The sequence below is a fragment of the Heliangelus exortis genome, chromosome 2, assembly GCF_036169615.1.
Source record: "Heliangelus exortis chromosome 2, bHelExo1.hap1, whole genome shotgun sequence".
Taxonomy (NCBI): Eukaryota; Metazoa; Chordata; class Aves; order Apodiformes; family Trochilidae; genus Heliangelus; species Heliangelus exortis.
The window spans coordinates 130,225,387-130,249,655 of record NC_092423.1 but is presented as its reverse complement, the minus strand read 5'-3'; the positions used below and the strand labels follow the sequence as shown (position 1 = coordinate 130,249,655).

Below are 24,269 nucleotides of genomic sequence, written 5' to 3'. Positions count from 1 at the left end.
TCCGCACGCCAGCTGGGGAACCCATTCGGAGCACACAAGCGGGGTTGTAAACAGCGTCGAACCGGAGGAGGCTGCGCCTCACTCCACCCGGCTCCGGTGAGGCGGCAGCCCAGCGCTCCCCGTTCCTGCCACCGCCCTCCTCCCCCGCTCACGCCCGCCCCCCTCGCCGCTCTTCGCCGGCTCGCACTGCCCCAGCAGAGCGCCGGGTCGGCGGGGAGGCCGGTACCGCGGCCCCACCTCCGCGCTGGGTCAGCGCTTTGCCGAGAGGCGGCGGCCCGGCCCGGGGCGTCTCCCCCGGCGGCGGCCTCAGCCTCAGCCGGAGCTCCCGGGCCCGGCGGCGGCCTCCGCCCGCCAGGGGGCGCGCGCTGCCTCTCCGCCGCGCCTCCGCCCCCCGCTCCCGCTCCTTCGGCTGCCGCAGCCTGTGCGCCCGCTGCCTGCCGAGCCGCGCCGCGCCGCCGGGTGTCAGGTACCGGGGCGGTGTCCGTGTGTCCGGGGAAGGGGCGGTGTCTGTCGGTCTGTCTGTGAGGAGAGGAGACGGGAGGGTGCTGCCCGCCCGGCGGTGCGCGCTAAGGGTCCCGGCCCTGCCGAGCTCAACGCGCCCGCTGGGGCGCAGAGGGGGATTGAGGAGCATCCTGGGCGGGGTGGGGAAGGGAACGTCGGCACAGCCCGGCCCGGGGCCGCCGCTCGGCGGGGAGCGGACCGCAGCGGGCGTAGCGCTGTCCTCAGACCAGCGGGCGGGGCGTGCGGCGGCTCGGCCCGGAGCGGACCCGAGGGCGCCGCGGAAGGGAGGCGGGGAAGCGGCGAACCGGGGCAGGGCGGCTCGGGGAGGGCCCGGCGGTGACAGGCACCGCAACCGGCGACAAAAGCGACGTGAGGCCTGGTCAGTGCCCGGCCCGAGGCCTGGCGAGCTGTAGCGCAGCCGGTGGGAAGATGTTTGGTGGGAGAGGAGGGGGAGCGCGCTGCCTGCCGTGATCCCGGGCAGGGAGGGGCGTGGGGACAGGGAAGCGGCTGCGGGCCCGGCAGGGCAGTGCGCTGCTCCCGGGGAGAAGGTACTTTTTAGTAGAAAACAACAAAGATGGACAGCGGGGCTGAGTGCACCCTCAGCAAGTTTGCTGGTGGCACCGAGCTGTGTGGTGTGGTGTGGTTGAGACGCTGGGAGGACGGGGAGGCCATCCAGAGGGACCCCCAGAGCTGTGCCCAGGCAAGGTCCTGCAACAGAGCCAGGGCAGTCCCAAGCACAGTGACAGGATAGGCAGAGAATGGGCTGAGAACAGCCCTGAGGAAAAGGACTTGAGGGTGTTGGCTAATGGAAAGCTCCACATGACCAGCAGTGTACACTTGCAACCCAGAAATTCAAACGTGTCCTGGGCTTCATCAAAAGAAGCATGGACAGGAGGTTGGGGCAGGTTGTTCTCTCCCCCTACTTTGCTTTCATGAGATCCTACCTTGAGTGCTGTGTCCAGTTGTGGAGCTCTCGGCACAGGAAGGACGTTGACCTGTTGGAGCTATCAGAGAAGGGCTATAAAGATGGTCAGAGAAAGGGAGCACATTTTCTATGAGGACAGGCTGAGAGTTGGGGTTGTTCAGCCTGGAAGAGAGAAGGCTCTGAAGAGACTTTATAGCAGCCTTCCAGTACCTGCAGGGGGGCTACAGGAAAGATGGGGAGGAACTTTGTGTAGGCATTAGGTTAGACACTAGGAAAAAATTCTTAACTGTGGGGGTGGTGGGACACTGTAAGAGGTTGCCCAGGGAAGTTGTGGATGCCCCTCCCTGGAAATGTTCAAGGCCAGGTTGGATGGGACTTTGAGCAATTTGGTCTAGAGAGAGTTGTGCCTGCTTGTGGCACGGGGGGTTGAACTAAATGATCTTTAAGGTTCTTCAAATTCAAACCATTCTACGATTTAATGAAGATAACTGAAACTAAAAGGCAGTACATGTTTTTGCCAGAGGAGCTTTTTTTGTCCTCAGAACTGACTTTATCAAAGCAATTACTGTTTTAAGGGGCATAGAACAGTTCTCATTTTTCTAGATAGCACTAAAGTTTTTGATCAGCTGATACACAAGAAATTGTTATTGTGCCAAAAAGCACAAAGTACAATTCCAGATAGCAGCAGAACTATAAAGAAGATGGGGAGCTAACTAGAAACAAATTATGGTGAGTATTCTTGAAAATAAAATCCAAATCTGAGCATAAAAGATGATAAAATTAGTTCTTTGAAGATCTGTCTTGAGGCCAATCTTCTTAAATATTTATTAAATATGTTGACGTATTGATTAAAACTTTACGGTTTTAATTTGGCAGTGATAAAGAGTTAGGAGGCATTGCCACTGTAAAGGGGGTTACAGTACTACACAGAAATGGTTGGGTGATCCTGAGAACTAGAGAATGGAATAAGTACAACAATTTAAGGAGCAAGGGTTTGCAGTTGCAGACTTATAAGCATGAGATTTGCAGAAGAAATTCTTACCAGTTGAAAAGCAATACAAAATATGTGTTAGGTAGTTACAAGATACACAACTGTGGAAAGGGTGAATGCCAACCTGTGATGATCCTGGGAAAGAAGTTAACTACTATCCACAAGGAAAGCTCTAGAATACTTTGTATAATGTTTATCATTCTCAGGTGAAAGTGTGAACAGATGCAGGAAGATGTGCTTGGGACAGGTAGAGAAATTAAGTCTGTTGAAGCAGCATTTGGCTTTTTTAGTTATGCAGAATAAAAACTTTTATTGCTTTTTTTTAAAATGGTGAAAACCATGAAAGGACTAAAATGAGCTAAAGACTGTTGATGCATGAATAATTTAATATGGATTATAATATTATAATATATGAAAATTTCTAACAGTTAGAGAGCACTTATGTTCAGGAGCAGCCAAAACCTGATGATTTTTAGATGGAATGTGACTGGTTTGTAGAAGTAATACTTTTGCTTGCTGGAGCAGGGGACTAAGCTTAGTGTAGACTTATGTTCTTTATCTGTTTGTAAAATAGATTATTAACAATAACTTCTTTAATTTGTTTTTTAGAAAAAAAATATAATAGTGTTTGCAGTGTGAATACTAGGATTGGTAACAATCAGAAGATTGCAGTTGCTGATGGGTTTATTTTGAGTTGAAGAGAAGGTCTGGAGAGTAAGCTGAGGTGAGTCAAGGGCTGGGGTGTAGTATGTACATCTGCTGTCTTCTTACTAGAAGACTGATAGTTGGTCTTTGCAAGAGGGGACTAAAAATCTGTTCTAATCTGCACTCTTCGGGAGGTTTTCTCTCATCAGGTTTTGGTATCCTTCATTTGGAGTTACCTCATCAGCAAGAGTGAGGGATTTGAAGTGGTGCCTTAAACTTGATTGTCTTATCACACCTCATATGCTTGTTCAGTTAATTTCTGGATATATGTGCCCTTGAAGTCCTAATCTGCAGCCCAGGACCTGGTCACCCAAGGAGTGAACTACTAGCAGCTCTTGGGATTTTGGTACTCTGAAATTTTGAGGGCTGTTTCTCTTTTCTTTTGATCTTTTGTTAGTTGAGTGCCTTCCTCATGATATCAATTGTGGATGTTCCACTTCCTGATGGATCAGTTCATAAGCACATCAGAGGGTGATATTTCAGAGGGTGTTGGTGTATACACACTGTCTGAAATTCATGGTGCATTCAGCTTTCTGTAGAGAACAGTAGATGGTGTAGAGGATAGGCTGATAGACCTGTCTTGTGTGCATGGGCCTGTTCCACCAAACTTCAAGCAGTGGTGTTGACTGAGATTCTGTTGTCACCAGGTCAGGAGCACAAAAAGTGAAATGTTCAGATTGGTTGTGGTTTGCTTTACTATTTAAAAATGGAAGTTACTAAGTAAGTAGAAAAAGGTTTTAGATCACACAGTGCCTCACTGAAGCCGTACCTAAACTTACAGAACTTAGCTTCTGGCTTTAGTTCATGTATCAGCCCCACTTTTCTTGGTTGCATTTCTTTCTTTTACTCTATGCACAAAAATTCAATTGACTAAGTGGAACAGAGATGCTTAAATGCCAATTTTGTCACTTAGCAAATTCCTCACATCCAAGTAGTGCAGCTACATCAGTTGAATTTTATAAACTTAAATGTATAAATCTTCTCATGTTAATTGATGGGGCTGTATTCTTCAGGATGCTTAGGACCTCTTATAGTGTCATGTAATGTCAGTAATGGATGGTGACAGGGAAGGGGCAGCAGCACGTTTCAGGGAAGGCTTCTGGTGTATGGGATGCCTGTGGGTGGTGTAGAATGGTTATCAGTCCTCACACCCATGTTTTCTGTGCAGAGAAGCACATGCCTGTCTTTGCTGTGTGTTAGTATGCTAGGGACCAGTTCTGTCTGAGTCTGGATACCTTCTTAGAGGTTCTCTATATCTAAGGCTAATCACTTTTACTAAAGCTTACTGAGTAGGATTGTAGGTGCTGGTGATGTGATTTATACAGTCTGCTTGGGTTTTCACAGTACCAGAAGACTGTAGAGGCAGCTACATGCTTATAGCACAGAAGAGATTTTTACATGCAGAAATGTTGAAAAATTAAAAAGAGGGCAAAAATTAATTTAAAAAAAATGTAAGGTAGCAAGATGGCAAATTATTATAACTGTACACAAAGGTAAGATGATGTTTTGAGTAGAATAATATAAACCATGTTTAGATGGTGCTGAACTCACAACAGGCAGCCTCCACTCCAGAAAAATCTCCTGGAGTCACCATTTGCCATTCCCTGAAAACCTCATGTCACCAGTGTGCCGTGGCAGCCAGAAAGCAAAGAAAATGGTGACTGTCCTCAGGAAACTACTGAGGAGGAGATAGAAGGCACCATTTTGCAGCTTGGGCTTGGTGCACCCACAGCTGGAGTAATGTGTGTAGTTCTTCTGAGCTCTGCACCTGAAGAAGGTTACAGGGAGTGAGAGAAGGGCCAGGCTCACGTGCTTTTCTGAGGAATGGTCTCTGATTGCCACTGTTGAAAGCAGAGCGAGCTGGATCCAGAACATCATTTTTTGGTGAACTTATAAACAGTCATTTTAGTGCGAGAATTTTAGTCCTGCAGAGTTCAGCTCCAAATTCCAAACTGTTAGCATTTCCGTGAACAGCCAAAAAAAGGCAGTGAGCAGCCAAGTGGTAGTGCTTGTTGATAACATAAGGATAAGGTCAACTGCTGCATTAGGGCACTGTAAGTCTGAGTAACTGGATAATGTAGAGGCATGTGAGTTCAGTGAAGGCAGAGTGATTCAGGTTGTGTGAAAAGAACCCTGACTTCCATATGAAATACTGGGCTCTCAGTAGTGAGTGGTATTTTGTAGTTGCAATGTGGTTCCACAAAAATGTAACCACAGTGCTCGAAAAGGTAAGCCAGATAGTAAATACTATGGGAAGAACAAACCAAAGATTCTCCTCATGCTGCTGTGTTAATCCATGGTTCACCTCAAACACCCCATGTGGTATTGCTGTTCATTGTCTGAACACCATCTTCCACCTTGAGTATCAGCTCTTTTATGGATAAGTTACTGGCATTTACTGAGTTACCTGGAGGTGAAAGTTTTCCCTGTACAAGTGATAACTTTTGTTTCTAGGCTCAGCAGGAGCTATTGATACACAGGTAAACATCAGCTGAGCTACCTCCTCACCATCAAGTTCTGTAATTACAGTTTCAAATCCGTTTCACATCTTTCCAACCATTTTCCATTTTTTTGGTTGCTTCCATTCTCTGTGCAGACCTGCAGCTTAGATTTGGCCTCCCTGATTCTTTCCAGATATCGGTTGTAGGTGGAACCTGTAGATTTACCCACCTCAGTCCCACCAGTTCCACTTGTGATCTTACACGTTATCAGGATAAGGACTGGGCTTCTTGCGTGTGAGGTCTGGCAGGTGTTTTGAGTTTAATTTTCAGGAGTTTTAAAGAAACAGATGTAAATGCCTATTTATTTTTCTTTTTAAAAGGAAACACCTTTGTCTTCAGAACCCAAGCCACATAGTGAAGTCCTTGTTTCACTAACGTGGGGTCAGAGCTGAGACAAGATTGCTGTTTATAGATGCTGTTACACCACAAGGGAATAGCAGCTTGGCTTTCAGAATTCTTTTTTCTATCAGGTTGTATAAAAATCTTATTTTCAGGCCTTGCATTTCCTTCTCAGGACATTAGGAGCCACCCAGAACTCTGGGAGAAGCGTTGTTGGGGAGTGCGGGTGGGACAGGACCTGCCGCGCCCAGGCGGTGGCAGCGCTCAGCCAGGGACCAGCGCGGTGCCGGCTCGGCAGCTCCGGGCCAGCCCCGCCCAGCCCGGCCCGGGCTGCGAGCTCACTGCTTTTCCGGGAGACTGCTTCAAGGTCTGCAGCAAATTTAAACACAAACACTTCGTTAGGGGCGGGACGAATCCTCTCGAGTCTGTTAAACATCAAACAACAAAACAATATGCGATGACCTTTAGGATTTTCTTGACCAATATAACATTAGCACACTACATGTTCCAGGAGAAACAAAGAAGGAATTAAAATAAAGGTTTGGGAAGAGGTTGATAATTATGACTGATATAAATGATCCGACAGCTTCCTACAACAGCAGATGTATTCAAACTAGCCATAATGATCAGGGAAGTACTTCAGCTTTTTACTGATTTACCTTAGCCAGTTGCAGGGAATTGAAGTTACAGATGATTTGAAGAAATCTTTAAGTTGCCCTTCTTCCTAAGTAGTTCTTTTTCTGAAGATGAAGAATGAGCAAGGTTCAAAAATACTTGAATGTATATTTGATATAAGTTAAGTGCACTGAAAAACAGCACAACGGAATCACCACATAAATGTAGCAAGTATAAAATGTTTATAAATCTGCTTGTCAAGAAAGCTTTTAAAAGACACTTCTATTAAAAGAAGTATCTCCTTATTTTGTGTACCTAATGGTGAGCATTCTGCAACCTTGCATTCGCATTTGAGATCTTATTTACTTTGTAATGTTGACAACCTGCACGATGATGAGCAAAGCTCCCCGTTTCTCAATACCATTGTTAATCCATAAAAAAGCAGCAATAGTTATTCTGATGTTTTCATAAAGCACTTTGTAGCCTCTGTGTGCAAGGTGCTGTGTGTATGCAGCACACCAAAGCTCCTACTTACAGGATGACATCAGAAAAATATGTCTCATGTCTGCAGAAGGGAATGGGAATGACTGAAAATGAATGGCATGAATGATATTCTTGTATTAACACTTATCCATGTATCTGGCTAGAGACATGAAAGGAGAGGTAGGTCTTATGAATCTGCTGTGATACCTTGAATCCAGGAACTGCTGAAAAAATAACTGAAATTTAGGAAGGGAAAATGGTGCAAAAATGCAGAGGTGTGTAAAACAGAGATCGTGCTGTACTGATTCTGAGATGCTGCTTTCAGCAGCAGATCTGTGTTAGTGGAGCAATAAAACTGTTCCAGTTTGACTGAAAGATGAAAGGTTTTAATACAACTTGACATAGATAATGAGATTCTTTACTGAACAGAAATGACAACTGATCATATGATTTTTTACTAAACGTAACATTTATTCAGTTAAATGACTCTTTAGAAACTCTCACATAAATACAAGTGTGCAAGAAAACATACCAAGTAAATGTGCAAATTTAGGACTAGTTTAAAACAGAATTTGCATCTAGTTCTATGGCTTGAGCTAATCAACATCACTCCTGCCTTCTGCAGGTGTGAACATGTACAGCAGATCAGCTGAGTTACCAGTGTGCACAGTACAGTGGGAAATAATGGACTTCTAATAAATAAGTTACTCTTACAGAATCACTTAATATAAACATCCCTTTTGAAAACAGAGTAGTTCAATTAGATTTTCTTACCCTGTACTAGCCCACATGCATCGTTGAAGAAGTGACTTACAGCATAATTTCTGAAATTCTTAATAGTACACTGTGCTTAGGCTATATCCATGTTGTATAAACGTAGGAAAAATGTATTCTTATGCCTTTCTAATTGGAATCCTTCTTGCTTGGAAAGATGTCTTTGAATTTCCCTTTTTTTCACAAAACTAATTTTCTATCAAATACCAAGTTGTTAACACCAAGACTTTTTAATTTTTTTTTAACAAAAGTATAATTTAAAAGGTAGCTTTTCAGTAGATAGCAATGTATTTTTAGAAGCAGTCACAGAACTAAATTAGATTTATCTATCTCCAGTTCTAGCAATTCATAGAGAGATTCAGAATGCTCATTTTGAAACACTTTTGTGTCTTGTCACTAATGCAAGTCCATTTGTCCTAATTTGTGCCTGTAACATTAGTGCTTAGTGGCAGGTGTACCAGCTTTTAGACAGGTTCAGAGGTGTATCTGAGTCACCTTTGAGAAGCAATTTAAAGAAAATGGCTAATGCTTTAGATTTCAGTTTCTAAATCCACTGCATTAGATATTCATTACAGCAAGAAGATTTTTGATACATACTGTGGACAGAAATGTAACCATAGTTTGTTTATTCAAAAATATCTAATGTGACTATTGTAATTTTTTTCTGAGCTTTGTTAGACAGGAAATTTTGCTAAATTGTGTCAAATTTGAGGCAAGAATATATAGTTTGGGGACTGGCATTTTAGAGATGGTGCATAGTGCAGCTTTTTAGGCAGCTTGTGTCTGGCATAGGTTAGATACCCTTGTGTGAAATTGAATTGTGTTTGTAGAAAATACTATTTTAATCACAAAGATAAGTCAAACTAGGTCTAGATTTTGGTTTTTTGTTTGTTTGTTTGTTTGTTGTTTTGTTTTGGTTTGGTTTTTTTGGTGAGTGTATTTTTTTTAGTCCACAATTTTCAAGTGTTGGAAGAAGAATTTGTTGGTGGTTTGTTTTGTTTTTTTTTTCTTTCTTACTGCAACATACTAGGGTTTTACTTCAGTGATCAATTCTAAAAGATTCTAGTGATAATAAATTCTGGATCAAAATTACTTCCAGTTACACCTTCTGATAACTGCTAATCTTTGTGGTTCCTTTTCTGAGAAGACAGGGCAGCAAGGGTTGTGCAGGTTTGGTTTGGTTTTGTTTTGGTTTTTTTTATTATTAGCTAATGTTTCATCAAAGTTGTATGTAAAGTGAGGGGGAATTCCTTAATGCTTTACCAAACATGCACTTCTGGAATGAAAATATAAACATTAGCTTAGATTTAACAGAGTATGCCATACTGTTTCTCAGATAGCATTCCTCTCTTCCAGTGTAATATTCTCATTTTTATTTATGTTAGGCCTTGTTTTATTAAACAGGTTTAAACACTCAAATATTATTTTACAAGCAAATCATGATCTTTCTATCAAGTACAAGTAGGGTTTTGTGCTGTTGATATGCTGTTACTGTGGCTGATAATTGGAGGTTTTTAAATGATTTATGATCTTTCTTTAGGGAAACTAGTGCAGAATGTAAAGGTCACAGCCACATTGTACAGAAACCAAGCCCAGTATTTTTCTCAGCAAAGGCTGGACTAGCAGAGTTGAAAAAGCATTCTCATATAATTTATGATTTGGGTGGGAAGTGGGTAAGAAAAGTGAAAATGCTGTCAGCTGAGATTCCTACCTTTGCAACACCAAGGGCTTTTTTAATATAGTCAGTGGAAATACGAGTCAGTGCATTGTATATTTCTTTTTGTGTAGGGTTATAGGAAAGCTGGTAGTGTTCTAAATGACACCAGTCTTGCATGAAATGTTTCACATTGCATGAGTGAACTGGCCTTTTGCTATGGGATAGGATTGTGGGAAAGAGAGCTTGAGCCAGTGATACACCATGACATGCTTAAAAACATTTTTACAGCCTAGGGGAATGTATTCTGCTTAAAATAATTCCCTGTACAGATACCAGCACATAGAAGTTGTTCCCATCTCCTTTTCTTCTGTGTCCAAGAAAGAAAAAAAAAACCTTTCATTCCTGCACTGGGAAACTGGACAGTGTTGATACATGTAGCAGGATTTGTCCACATAGGAATTACAAACTAGCAAAGTGTAAATATGATTCATTCATCTCATCAGCCTCAAATGCTACAACTGTGTTAATCAGACCTGTGTGTAAACATTTTAAAATTAATTTTGTAGGTATTTGATCATTAATTTGATCTAAAACATGGGGGAAGAGATATAAAGTGTAGACATCATAAACCCTCAAGAAAAAGGAGAGGTTTTAAATCTAATTCTAATTCTTTGGCTGCTGGCCATGTTTCCATGCTCCTGGCTGATTGAGAGCACTTGTGTGGAAGGATGCCTTATATAGATGAGAAAATTTAAATCTGCATATAGCAGTCTTAAGAAGAGGTTCAGATAGTTAATCAGAACACTGCTACATTGTGAGCCCAAAATACAAGCCCTGAGCAAGTGAAGGGTACTGTTTCCAGTGAAGTTTCAGTTCAGTTTCTATTCAAAGCTTATCTATAAAATCATTTTTCCTTCCTGCCACTTGAACTTGTGTCATGTTTGTACTGAGATTTCTTCTAAGGATTTTTACTGGTTTACATGATTTTTTTTTTTCTTTTTGCTTCCTCTCTGAGGCAGTGCAGTTTTGCTGTCCAGTCTCCTAGGTGATTTTGTTTCTGCTCATCATTGCCTCATGCACATTTTACTGTTTTCTTGCATAGTCATTCTTTATTGTTTCCAGGTTGTTTTTTCTGTGTCCCCTAAGCACAGTGTCATCATAACCTCATTCTTTGACTCATCCCTAAAATATTCTGCAAAACTGAATTCATAGTTGCTGAAATAGCCTATGTCAAGAAATCCGTGGTGAAACAACACTATTTTTCCCTTTTAGGTTCTGATACAGAAAAGGACTTGAACCTTTATTTAATACCCAGCCAGAGAAACTCCTTTTGTGGTTCTCTGTATAGGGGGGTGCTAGTTGAACCCACAATAGCTCCATGCTTAATTTTACCTTTGTCCTCCTTGTATCCACTTCCAGTTTTCACTTACAGGTGGGCAGTTTCACGTAATACACTCAGATTTCTATAGTCTGTGTTGCTATTCTTTTTTGTGTATTTGTGGTACTGTAAAAATAACTTTCTGCAGAGTACTGAAAAATACATTTATTTCAGAATGAAGGCATTAGTATTTATAGTAATCAAGCATTTTTCAGCAACTGACTGGAATTCATACTTCAAAGTTCAGATTCAGATGGTGGAAATCCCCCTGCAGTATCTTTGCTTATAGCTAGAAATAATTTCAGTCAATATCTGTATCTGTAAACTGTGTTGTTTCTAGTTCCCCAGTTCATGAAATGTGATTTTGCTCCCTTTCCATTCTCATTTACTGTGGTTTACCCTTTAGTATCAAAACTGCTACACATGGTCTCTTGCTAGGTGAAAATTAATCACCTGTCTTGTACTTGTATTGATCTTATTATTTTTCTGTAATAACAAATTTTTGCTGCTGTTTCTAGAGGTGGGAGTCAGGCTAAAAGGAGCTGTTTCCATAATACCAGAAGGGAATGCAGCACACAAAGTTAGTATGTAGGACAGGAAGATTTCAGATTTGGTTTATAAGCTAGTTTGCATTCTTTTTTTTTTTTAAATCTGAGTAGTCTTCTGAATGCTTGCATTGTGTTCATTTGCCTGGTTTTACCATCATTTCTTCCCACTTGTACTTGCAGATTTGTCACCTACTCCAGAGAGACTCAAAACAATGTCCTACGTTTTTGTAAACGACTCTTCCCAGACAAATGTGCCACTCCTGCAGGCTTGCATTGATGGAGATTTTAACTATTCCAAACGACTGTTAGAGAGTGGGTTTGACCCAAATATTCGTGACAGCCGAGGCAGAACTGGCCTTCACCTTGCTGCAGCCAGAGGAAATGTAGACATCTGTCAGCTCTTGCATAAATTTGGTGCTGACCTACTGGCCACTGATTACCAAGGTAACACAGCCCTTCACCTGTGTGGGCATGTGGATACCATCCAGTTCCTAGTTTCTAATGGACTCAAAATTGATATTTGGTAAGTTAGTTGGGTTTTTTTTACAGTACGTATTTTATAATATATTAATCTTCTGCCACCAGAGCCTTGTATGTAAATCTGTTGCTGAAATGCTGTATTTGGTGCAATTCAACTATTTTAAGATATCACTTAATAAAAAATAATAAGGCAGAAAAACTATAGGGGGCCACTTCTAGTCTGGAACAAGCAAAGTAAATGAAAATAGCAGCCTCTGTATCTAATTCTGCCTCACTGATGACATTGCTATCCTGGTTTGGCCAGACAGCCAGGTGTGGGTGATAGGCACCAAAGAAAAAAATGACATTGCCTACTTTAAAAGATTTTTTCCACCAGAGTTCTGTTGTTTTAATTGCTGTACTTTATAAGACAAAGAAAATACAGTATATGTGTGTGTCAGTTAATTCCCATACTCCTTTGGTAACAATGCTCCCTTTCAGTGTTTTCCCCCTCCCTCAAAGTCTGTGACTCAGCCCTTCTTTTAAATATTGTATATTCTTTCCTTCTGGCTTCCAGCAGCTGTGAGATGCCAGTGCTCAGATGCCAGCTCTCAAACTGCCAAATAACTTGCTGTTTCAGTGCAGCAGCTGAATTATTTTGTTTGTGGAGCTTTCTGCATATACAGAACCTGCAAAAAACAGTGCTAACTTCAAAAGTTCTGAGTTTTTACATCTGTCTCTTTTTCACCTGTCCCTCATTAATGTTTTCAGCTTAGCAAAACTAGTTACTGGCAGACCAGATTCTGTATGGGTTGTGGGATTTTTTTTTTCTCGTTTCAAATAGCTCTGGGGAAAATCCCTACTCTGAGGGCAGCTCTGGTCCTGTTTTAATGGTAACAGGGGGACCATTTGTACTTTGTTACATTTCCTTAGGAGGAACTAGATTGCACAATTCCTTCTTGAAGTTAAATTTAATCTTGTACATTGCCATAAATCTACTGTTTGGTTTTGCTTTTTTTTTAAACACCTAGAGATTCCAAGTAGATTGGAGTATTAGGAATTTTGATTTTATTTAGAGGAAGAAGAGGAGTGCAGTTTCAAACCTAAGTACACTGATTTTCTTTTATTGTCAGTTATGCTATAACTTGTATAGGTTTGTCTGATATGACAGAAAATATTTTTATGGACTTAAAATATTTTTATGGACTTAAATTAAATTGCAATGTGCTATGCTGAGTTGTGTTGTTACAAAACTTCTATATTAAAAGTTTCTTTTCTTTTCCTTTTTGTGGGCTTATTTTAGCAACCACCAAGGTGCAACACCACTTGTTCTTGCAAAACGAAGGGGTGTGAATAAAGATGTGATTAGATTGCTGGAATCTTTAGAGGAGCAAGAGGTGAAAGGATTTAACAGAGGAGCTCACTCAAAGCTGGAAACAATGCAAACTGCTGAAAGTGAAAGGTATTTACAAATGAGAAATAATTAATAGGAGAAATAATGTTTGTGGGCTTTAAATTGTTGTGGTTGACTTGATTGTTCCTCAAAACAGATAATCTCATACTTGACCTGGTATTATCAGACCAAATAAAAATCAAATTTGTATTTTGGAACAATCTCTTTAAACATCTCAAATGTAAGAAAAAAAAAATTCCTCCTTGAGATTTTAATTTAATGGTGGAAATTTAAAAAAATAATCATTTTATATTACAGATTCTCCCAAAATAAATATTCTACCATTTATTTGAGGCTGAGGGGAAATAGAGGTGAAGTGCAAAATACCAGAATCTCAGACTAACCTTTCCTTCAATCCATCCTTTCAATAAAATGGGTTTTCTATGCAAAGAAGGAATAGCAGAACCTTAAGTTCAGGATTTTATATTGTGTTATATATGAAATTTCCATTGGTGGTAGTCCTGAAAAAGATGGAGAATAGAATAAGAATTTCATGATAGCTAAAGGGATAATTAAAGAAAAAAATTAATATTTCAGGAAAAATTGCTGACGATTTCAAGGAAAGTATTGGATTAGAGGGAAGTTACTTATAAAGTCCTTTTTCTGGAGAAAAGACTTGATGTGTTAGTCTGTTCCAGGAGCTGAAGCTTACCCTGAAAATGAAGTCCTATAACATGGGAAACCAAGTATTCCCACTACATGCAGAAAACTGTCAGTGTCTTTGTAGAAAGCAATGGAGATGCCTGCTGTGTAGTACATTTTTTAAAGCTGTTCAGCCCCACTGAAAAAAGCTGAATTTATCATTTAAGAAATATGGAGAACCATTAAAGTGCTCTCCAGGGAACAGTGTCTCCATGCAAAAGGAAGCAAGTAGAACTCATTTTAGCCTGGCAGAGTGAGGACTGAGAGGTGTGTGGTTGCTGACAAGAAATACTGGTTTTGAACAATGTGAAATAACTGTTTAAGACAAAAGCTGATGGTAGCACAAGAGCCAAAGGATACAGATAAACCACAAATAAATTTTGGTTTAAAACTAAGTGGTTTTTTGCAATGAGTGTCCATGAGAGCTGCCTTGTAGGATTTAGATGAGGCAAGAAGCCTTGCAAATTTGAAAGGAGGCAAATTCTCTTGCAGAAACCACTGTATTGCCAGTAAACATGACAGAACATGAGACTGTGGTTAATAATGCAAGAGACCTCTCCAGCATTGTTTTGTTTTGTTTTGTTTTCAGTTGGAAACATGGTATCAGTGTTGTTTGGAATACTTGCTCTTATACTGTATTTATTGAAATTTGTAAATTTTAAAATTGTCTAATAATGACAATGAGTTACTTCTGGAATATTGTATCATGAGAACCAGGGAGTTTTGCCATATAATTCTTGTTCAGTTTGCACGAAAGCCTTCACTGTAAATGAACATCAAACTGTGTAGATGGAATTGTTATCTAAGCTGGGTAAACAGAAAAGGTGATACAAACAAAATTACAGAAATCATGCAGAATATTCCCAGTGAACAGACTGGAAGTTCTGTTTTAGACATCAGGTGACCTCACTCATCAGAGAATTTGTTTTAAGCCCTGAAAATTTAATGTTACCCTCAAAATTATGTGGGTATAAATTAATAGAATTTGTCCATATGACCTAAACACGTTTTATTGAAAGTTGCTTGTCACACAGAAGTGCACTTATGTTGGTTTTGTTTAAACATATGGGCCAAAAGCTCAGCCCCATTTAAATTCTGCTTTTTGGTTGGATAGTGTCCCCTTAATTATCATAGCTTCCTTTCTGTCATTTGACCTTCATAAATGTTATATTGTTTGCTTTGGCAAGGAAGTCAGCAACTCTCCTTGGGGAAAGGCACAGAGACATAAACAATACACTATCCAGCTTGTTTGTGAAGGTGTTTAAAATGTCTGAAACACATTATTTTTAAAATAGCAAGTAACTGATGCCTACAGCAGCAGAAGAAAGTGAGCTTATATGCTGTTTGCTTTGTAAATAAATAATGTCTCTGTAAGAGCTGGCTTTTCAGACCTCCACAGTTTCATTCCACCCTCTTAGTATTATTTTCACATTTTAGAGACACTTAGATTATATCTCCTGTCCCTTTCCCTCCCTGCCCTGACTCTCTTCCATTATGCATGAACCTATGGAGAAATAGTGGTTGCTCTTTTCTAAAAACAGTCTCTGACTTAAGTTTTCTGCTCCTTATTACATACACTTACTGCTGCTCTGGGAGCAGGGGCCAAAGCTGTGTTCCTGCCTCCAAATTATTTTCTCTTTGCATTCCTCCCAGTGAGGAGGACACTGTACTGTCAGGAGGCAGAGCTTGCTCTGTCCCTCTCTCAGCACAGATGATCTCAGCACAGATGATCTGTCCCTCTCTGCAGCCCCACCATGAGCAGGGGCTGTGCCCAAACACGCAGCCAAATGTGAACTTCCACAGTGTGTTTTATACTTGGACGTGGACACCTGTCTGGGCAATGTGGCACAAACTTTTCTGCAGGGTGCATTGCTGCTTTCCCACTTCTTAAGCAGGTGTAATTAATAATAACAAAAAAATATATCTTTAATAAAATTTATTTTAATTGGGTTGTCATGTAAAATAGCAAAATGTTTTCTATATACCCTTTTCTACTTAATGAGCAAGGATGTGATCTTCTCAGCTTAAATTGCATTGCACTTTTGCTTAACCTCTCTGGGGTTATGTATTAACTAGGTTGTACCAAATGAGTAGTTCTGTTCTACACCAGTGGCTGTCTTTTAGTAAACCCTTTGTTTTGATTGGGAAGTCCTAATAAGCAAGGAAGATGACCAAATGCTGTAGATGTGGGCAAGCAAATGTAGCTTTACAGCATGGTAAATATTTAAAAAAGAAAAAAAAAAAAAAAACCCAAGCTGTTTCATAGGCAATTTCTGCAATACTTCATCAAACTATGGGAGTTGAGGCTAATTATTCTTCAGTGGCTGTACTTCCTAAGAAAAAATACCATATGAATAGTGTGAACTTTTTCTGTTATGTCAACTTAAAAGAGAGATTCATAAATCAGACCATTTTCTTATAACAATCATTTGTCAGTTTATTATTGTCACCAAGAACAATAGCATTTCTGCAATTAGTTTTAGAGTTGGAAATTACTTTTCCCTGGAATGTTTTATTTTATTATTGCTGTAAAAGATGTCTAGGAATATGGTAACTGAAAGCATTTATAAGGGAGGAAAAAAATTTCTTTTTGCTGCTTCCCTTCTGCTATGTACATCATTGTGTATGTAGTTGGTTTCACCATTTCCTTTCTGTGCTTGTTGAAGCCTGATCCTGTGAACACCTGTGCATGTAATTGTACTCAAGTGAGAAGCTGCAGGACTGTGCAGCTGGCTAAAATTTTACAGAAGTGATTTCAAGGGATGAGAAAGTTTTCCTATTCTTTGTCAGGGATTTCATACAGCAACAGAGAAACTAAACTTTAATAAACCCATTGTGAAACCAGCAAAATCGGGGGAGTGATACAGGCAGCCACGATTTCAATCAACTTACATTTTTTCTAAAGTTGTTTCATTGTTAAGGTGACTGCATCATTGTAATTTTATATTTCTTTCTCATTTTAAAATGAGAGTTCTAGTCCCTAACTGTATAGACTGACAATTTAAAGGGGCCAAATGGAATGGTAATGGAATATCAAAAAAACATCAAAGCAGCTGCTGAATGCTTTATGGCATAAAATACAGCAATGCCAACTTCTTGGAGATTAGAAAGTTTCTGAACTTATTCTTATCCAAACTTGTTGTTTTCTGTGATGTTTTTTATGCGAGAGAGGAGGTCTCTGTAACAAAGATATGCAGAAGATTAGTAAAGATCACTACAGAGTTCAGAATCTAAATTATATTGGTTAAATTTTTAATTTTATTTGTCATTTATTTTTTAATAACAATTCATTGGTTTGGTATCAAAAGCTGTGCCCTTTGAAGTTTTAGTTTATGCTTCATTAAATTTTACTAAGCCACGTTTAGTAGGAACTATGGGGACTGACTTTCGAAGGCTTCTCTGTGGCAAGCCTGGAAACTCAATGCAGTTGTAGAGTTACAGATATCATTCTCTTTACACAGGTTAACAAAACATCCTTCCACCTAACTTAATTTTAGAGTTAGGAGTCTTCTCCTGATCTGCTTTGTCTCGATTTAGCAGAGGCAATGCTATAAATCTGCAGGTGGCTTTAGTTTTTAATTTAGAATGTTTGGGTTGCTCTTAGTAGGATTAGTGTCATACTTAAAGGTGCATTCTTCTGCTCTGATGTATTTTTAACTTTAATCCTTTGTAGTGCAATGGAAAGCCATTCCCTCCTTAATCCAAACCTACAGCAAGGTGAAGGAGTTCTTTCCAGTTTCCGCACGACATGGCAAGAGTTTGTGGAAGACCTGGGCTTCTGGAGAGTGCTGCTCCTGATCATTGTCATTGCTCTTCTGTCACTGGGAATTGCATACTATGTTAGTGGGGTGCTTCCTTTTGTAGAAAACCAGCCTGAACTGGTGCACTGAATCAAATGCAAAGTAGTGCACTGTGCTTTTTCCCTGTTCTAATCTTATTTTGAGCTTCTTGGAATTATTTGGTTGGTGCAGACAGTGGCAGCTGTATATACTGTTTGCCTTTTGTACTTATTCTTAAACCCTTGGAAACAGTAATTAATTCATTTCAAGTAAAACACTAAATTCAAAAGCATTCCTAAGCTACCTCTGGCTTATCTTGACTTGCAAGCAAGATGTGAAGATAATCCTCTCTGTTGATAGAACATTATGATTAGAGAAGGCCTTTCATAATGAGTATTAAATTTGTGGCCATGAAAAATGTATCTTAGTACAGAGCCAAATTTGATTTATTTTCCCTATGAGGAGAGGTAAATGTATTGTTGCATTTTTCTGTGTGTGTTCTTCAGTTGAAAGAAAATTATTATTTTAAATTTCCTCCACAGGGAATCTGAGTAACATAATAATGCATTCTGATATAGGCAGTAATAAGCTGCAGCTTTGTAGTTCTTTTAGTGCCTCCCTGTAGTTTCATATCTGCTAGTTTATAAAAGGAATGAGGAATTGTTTAAATTTTATTATGCCTTCAATGCATAGGTCACTCTTTTATTTATTAGGATAATGCAGTGTTTCTCCATCAGATGAATTTGATGTTAATTCCTGCCTGAAGTAAATTTTGTAGAGCAAAGCTGTTTGTTGTGCTTTGGGAATAAAGTTGTTTCAGCCTTGGGCTGAAAAATTTTGCCTTTTTGTTGAAACGTTACTAAGCAAACCTTTCTTTGTAAGGGTGGTTGAAAGTGATTTAGGTATTCTCCTCTGTATATAATAATTCTGTAAGTCCATTTTCTTTGTGAAATCTGTCATGAAGGATAACTTCCTCCCACAAGGACCAGACAGAACCCTATAATTGCTTTGTTTTCATGTTTGTGGAGAAGACTTGATTGGATAGAATCCCTTTCTAGAACTGTTTTCCATTTTGGTTTCAGACAGCACTTACAGGCTTATGAATTATTTTCTAAGTATGCAGAATAAAAGTATTTTAAATGTTAATGTCAGGAACATTGTATGAAATGAAATCTTGATCCATTCTGCACTTAGCTGTGAAATGCTTTGTTTGTAAATAACCTAGGGATATGAATCAGTTAAAATACTCTTTTATGAAGGCTAGGAAGGTGTTACATAGGAAGCTGGAGGGTTTCAAAGAGAGCAGCTTCTCTCCTTCCCTGCTGATCAGACATCTGATTATCTTTGTTGTCATTGCTTTGAAAATCCCAAACAAAATTAATTCTGCAAACCTCATGAATCAGTTTTTTTTTCTTAGCCACCCTTGAAGTGTTGCTAAATAACATTAGCCAGTTATAAAATTATAATTACAATAAATATTGGTAGAAGTAACCTCCAATACCCCCTCAAATCACAGCACCTACATCTCTGTTGTACTACTATCTGTGCTTTTCTCTCCTGTTTATGGGTTTGAGTGAAGAGGGTTGTTGTGTTCCTTTTGATGTGTGACTTGGGCTTCACTGAGCTGGGCCCCATTTTAAGCTGTGTCTGAATAATTCTTGTTCTCATTTCTTAAGTTAGAGGTTAATGAAATTATACTTTTCTAGTAGCCACCAATGCAGCAGAAAAGAAAACCTCTTAAAGAGACCTAAACCAAACAACACATACTCCTCTTCTGAATATTTCAATTCTTGTATAATCTGTTCATTAACAGAGAAATATAAAGTCATACTATACTTAAATTACATTTACTTTTCTAAATAAGTACATTTCTAATAATAATACTCTGTATCTTGAATAATCACATTGTCTTTCAGTATGTGTAATCTGCATAATTTGTAACTGTGTTCTCAGTATGGGTGAATGCCACAAATAAATATATGTAGTAAATATGTTTTGTTTGATTATTACATTAGTGCAGCAGTAATGATGCTACCCCATTATGCTGAGTTTTTTGTTTGTTGTGCATTGATAATGAGCAATCTCAGAAGTGGGGAGGTTCCTTCCCTTAGAAAAGGAAACCATACTTTGGAATAAATGAAGTTGCTTAAGATTTGCTTGTTTTATTTTCAGTATTGTTACTGAATCACAGTTGCTATCAATCTGTCTGTCTTTTTCTCTTATCTAAGATTTCAGGAACATGCTATCTAGAGGCCCCTTGGGATTTAAGATTACCTATAAGGGAGTAGAAAACATAACCAAGAAAAACAAGTTTGAGCCTTAAACAGCCTTTCCTACTTTGCTCTGCAGGAGTATAACACAAGCACTTCAGGAACAGCACATGAAAAGGTCTGAAAAATCATGCAAGTGTTCCAAATTAACATACATCACTTTTTAAACTCAAAAAAATCCAAAGCACAGTTTAAACTACTGTGTAATGACTGCTACTCTTTGAAATATGAATGTGCTAAATGTATGACTAAAAGAGGAGTTTATTCTGTATATACTTCTGTTATTGATAAAAGACAGCTGTGCCTTTCAATATATCTATAAACATTAATGACTCTCTATTCAAAGGTTGATTCTAGAGAATGGATTTGCCCCCTGTACACTGGATTTCATGGAATGCAATTTTACAGAGAAATAGAAAGAGGACTTTAGCCTTCTTCCTCTTGAAGTTGTGGTCATGAGGAGTTTCACTGTTTCAGCATAATGATGTGTGTCGGTTTAGGTAGTGATCTGCAGGTCAGCAAGATTTATTTATTATTGCTGTGGTTTCTAGATACCTTGATCCAGGGACTCTGTTTTGCAAGCTGCTGTTCAAATACCTGACAAATTATTATCTCAAGCTGTTTTCAGACTAATGAGGTAAAATGGAATAAGGAACAGAGAGAAAAAACAGTCACAGAGGGATAAAGTGAATTTATCCAATGTCATAAAACAACTTGGTGGACAAGACAGTGCCAAGAAAACTGGACTGTAAAATGGTTGCACATAAACTACTCCGCAGTGGGTTGTCCCTGTGCTCACATTTATTCCATAGCAACCTCACTGCTCTGGCACCTCGTAGTAACTTGGTTGTTGTACCATTTCATTTTCATCATCAAGGGCTTCTGTTTTCACTTCTATTGTTTGCTCTGTAGAAGGGGATGTTCTGGTGTGTGACTGCCATGGGCAGCTGTTGTTTCTGGTTGCTACAGAGCAACAGGTATTTCATTACTGGATGTCAGCTGGCACTGTGAGGTTTATCATGAGAAGCTCCCATGAGAGGAAGAACATGGTTTCACTTTAAAGTATTGAAACAGAAGATCTGGGCAGTTTCTTTGTCTGCAGCTGATTTGGAGTTTGATTTTTGAGTGAGCCAAACAATTTTTGTCTGTTTTTAACAGCTTAAGTAAGTAAAAATAATCAACTTGCCAACGTATTGTAGGTGGGCTCCTTAGCTAGATGGCTCTTTTTCTTAACAGAATATATTGGTCATAATATATTAGAGAAAAGCAAATTAAATAATTTGTTCAGAAACTCAATAGCAGCATTTTAAAGTAGTACTAGAAAGTACAAATTGCAAATAAAGCCTCCTGCAAACTCAAAAAAAAAAAAAAAGTTTATAATGTCTTTTGTCACATTCAGAAATTTTCAAGTCTGGCATATATTTCAATGTTACCTGAAGACGAATTTTAACAGAACTGGTATCTTCCTCAGTTAACTCATTTCTGAAGCCATTTTTTAATGAAATTTTATTCTGTTTCTGAAGCCAGCTCTTTGTTAAATTGTCACTTGATTCATATTTGAATTAGCAATTAAAATAAGATTTAAATTGCATGAGAACTAGGTCAGAGTACTTTTTTTCATTCAGTGCTCTTTTCTTATATTTGAACACTGTAGAGCCAATCCTTGTAGAATGGTTATTTGGGATACACTTGGTAGAATTTCCTAAGTGATCCACAGTGTTACAGAAATCATTGTGATGAATTGATACCTACATTTGTCATCCCTGGTGGTGGAGCTTTCCAGAAAAATTCAAATGTCACTGCACAGAGTTCTCTGTAAACTTTGTAAATGCTGAATTACTGTTGAATCATCACTGTTGAATCTCTATTAAAATTATTAAATTACTGGTGGGTAGAGATAATCCTGCAGCTGCACTTGCAAAGCAGTCTGATGTGCCTGTTATCTTAAACATACATCAGTACTTCAGCTGAATGTTGTCTTGCCTGGCACCTTTTGTACTGCCCTTACAAGAGCTTCAGAGGAAGAACACTTTTAAAATACACAGTACTTGGAAACAAATGCAACTAATTGGTAGTTCTTCACTCTGTATTGCTGGGAAGTGAAATGTTCCCAGGGTCACAGTGCCAGAGAAATCTGAGATGAAAACTGGAAGTCTCTGGCTGAGAGTGATCTGGTGTAGTCTGTGCTCTTATGCAAAGCAGAACTAATGCTCTGATGTTGCAGCTGAAGCAGTCTTTGTGCAGAACCCTGAATAATGTGTCTCTGCTGGAAGTATTTATAGTTTATAAATCATTGTTCTAACTGAGCATTAAGCAACCAGTATTTCCTAATTACTCTGATGAGACATAGCTGTTGTTCTTCATTACTGCCAAGGGAATGGGAAGTCTACTGGAAATTGCCATAACCAAAAAGCAACAAATCAGAATTTCTTCCTTAGTCCAAGTGTCAGCAAGTCCCAACTGTGGCTTCAAGTGACATGTTCTTTCCACTCGTGGTTTTAAACTACCTTTTGGATAAGGAAAAACAAAGAGGCATTTGGAACAGAATTTGTTGTGTGGTATGTATGGTTTGCAGCAAATAGGAGGGAAATGGATGCAGTGAGCCAAGAGCCACAAGGGCAGCAAAGCAGTGTGATGTCTTCATGAATCACTGCTTAGAGCCCAATCCCAGTGCTTTTAAGAGGTGCAAGGAGTGATCTGTAATAGTCTTCTAGCAGGAGAAAGATTTCACTGGCTTGTGATTACACCATCTCACAGGGGTGGCTGTACAGCCCTGCAAACTGAGCTGGCCCTTCTTGACTTTCAGTGTCTGGAGTGCTGCTATTTCAGACAACTGCAAGTTTGAATGTGTGCCTACATTAACAGCTGCTCATTTGGAAGCTAAACTGGTTTCTCATATACAAGAATCCTTCTGCACATAGGTTAGCAAAAGAAGTTTTACCAAATGTGAACAGAAGCTCTTTGTAAAACATTAAATATTTCTGGTGCATTAAATTATGTTTATCTAAATATTAGAAGGCAGGAATCCAGATGAAGGATCAAGTATATGCAACATCTCATTTTCCTTTGCCAAAGAAAAAAGAACAGATAGCATTTTCTCCATGCAAAGCAAGAAGAAAATTACAGTAGATTTGTTTTGAACTGTAGAATATTAATTCCTTATTGAGCCAAATTTCTTAGTATAAGGAATTTTTCAAATCTCATAATCTCTGGCATGTAATAGTAGAGAGACTGACATAGCCTGACAGTGGTGTAAAGGTAGTAATGTTTAAGGGTGCTGCTTTAATCAAGTGTGTATATTGAAACAAAACTAGGTATTAAAGATAGTGGATTTATGCTAGGATGTAAGAATTGCAATTCCATTTACTTATCCCCATATTCTTGTCTCATTGCAGGCTGAACATCTGGCTTGGTTTGTTTTGCTACAGGTACTTTCAGACAAAAGGTCAAGTAGACAGCCACACATCTAAGCTGCCCAGCACAGTTTCTGTAGTGGACATAAAGTTTCGTAGTGAAAGTCACAGCAGGTTGTGTGTGGACTGCTCAGTCCTGCCAGATGTGTTCTTTACAGAACTGGTGGTTTTCCCATTTATGGCATTGGTTTGAATCCTTGTGTCAGTTGATGAATACCCAGTGCTTAATGTGGGCCTTGAACTGAAGGCTGTTTTCAAAAAAATTAATTATGATAGAAGTCAAAGCTTTATTCTTTATTCCAAAGTTCAAAGAACTACTTTTTAATCTAATGTTTACTAGAATTACAGCCTGCAAATGTGCACAGATAATGAGCATGTGTGTGTCCTTACTCTATGCACTCTTGTGCCAAAAGGATGCTGAGGAATATAAAGCAAAGCCTCCAGTGAGATCAGTTTGAAATAAGTCTGATTTAAGGAATTCTGGGGTTTGGCATTTGTCATTGTTATTTAATATATATTTAATATACACAATATTTGCATAACAACGTATGCTTTAATTATAATTAATATATAATTAACATTAATAAAAACTACTGCAATAAAAACACACAAATAATACTATAATATTAAAATATAATTATATTACAACATGATGTTATTCTATATAATAAATAAATGAATATTTAATATACCTGCAGCTCTGTTTTTATTCATTGCACTGACTTACTGATGTATTATCTTGGTCTCAGTGGTACAGTTTGGGAAGTGTAGATCTCATTACTTATCTCACAAAGGAGTGCTTTACCTGCCTTGCATCATTATTTTGATAGTAAGTG

The 24,269-nt window shown here is 39.1% G+C and overlaps 1 protein-coding gene across 4 annotated transcripts; it reads left to right on the top strand.

Moving 5' to 3' along the window:
* The first annotated feature begins 337 nt into the window (after window positions 1-337).
* ANKRD46 (ankyrin repeat domain 46) lies at window positions 338-19,900 on the top strand. 4 transcript variants are annotated; one of them, XM_071738062.1, is made up of 5 exons: window positions 379-466; window positions 3,027-3,141; window positions 11,598-11,940; window positions 13,180-13,338; window positions 17,645-19,900. In XM_071738062.1, exons 3-5 carry the CDS (start codon window positions 11,630-11,632, stop codon window positions 17,859-17,861), a joined length of 687 nt encoding a protein of 228 aa, XP_071594163.1. In that variant the 5' UTR covers window positions 379-466; window positions 3,027-3,141; window positions 11,598-11,629; the 3' UTR covers window positions 17,862-19,900. The 4 variants fall into 4 exon arrangements, with proteins under 4 accessions (XP_071594165.1, XP_071594163.1, XP_071594166.1 ...); XM_071738063.1 differs by lacking the exon at window positions 379-466 and adding an exon at window positions 862-880; XM_071738064.1 differs by lacking the exon at window positions 3,027-3,141 and having other exon boundaries at window positions 338-466.
* Window positions 19,901-24,269: the final 4,369 nt, after the last annotated feature.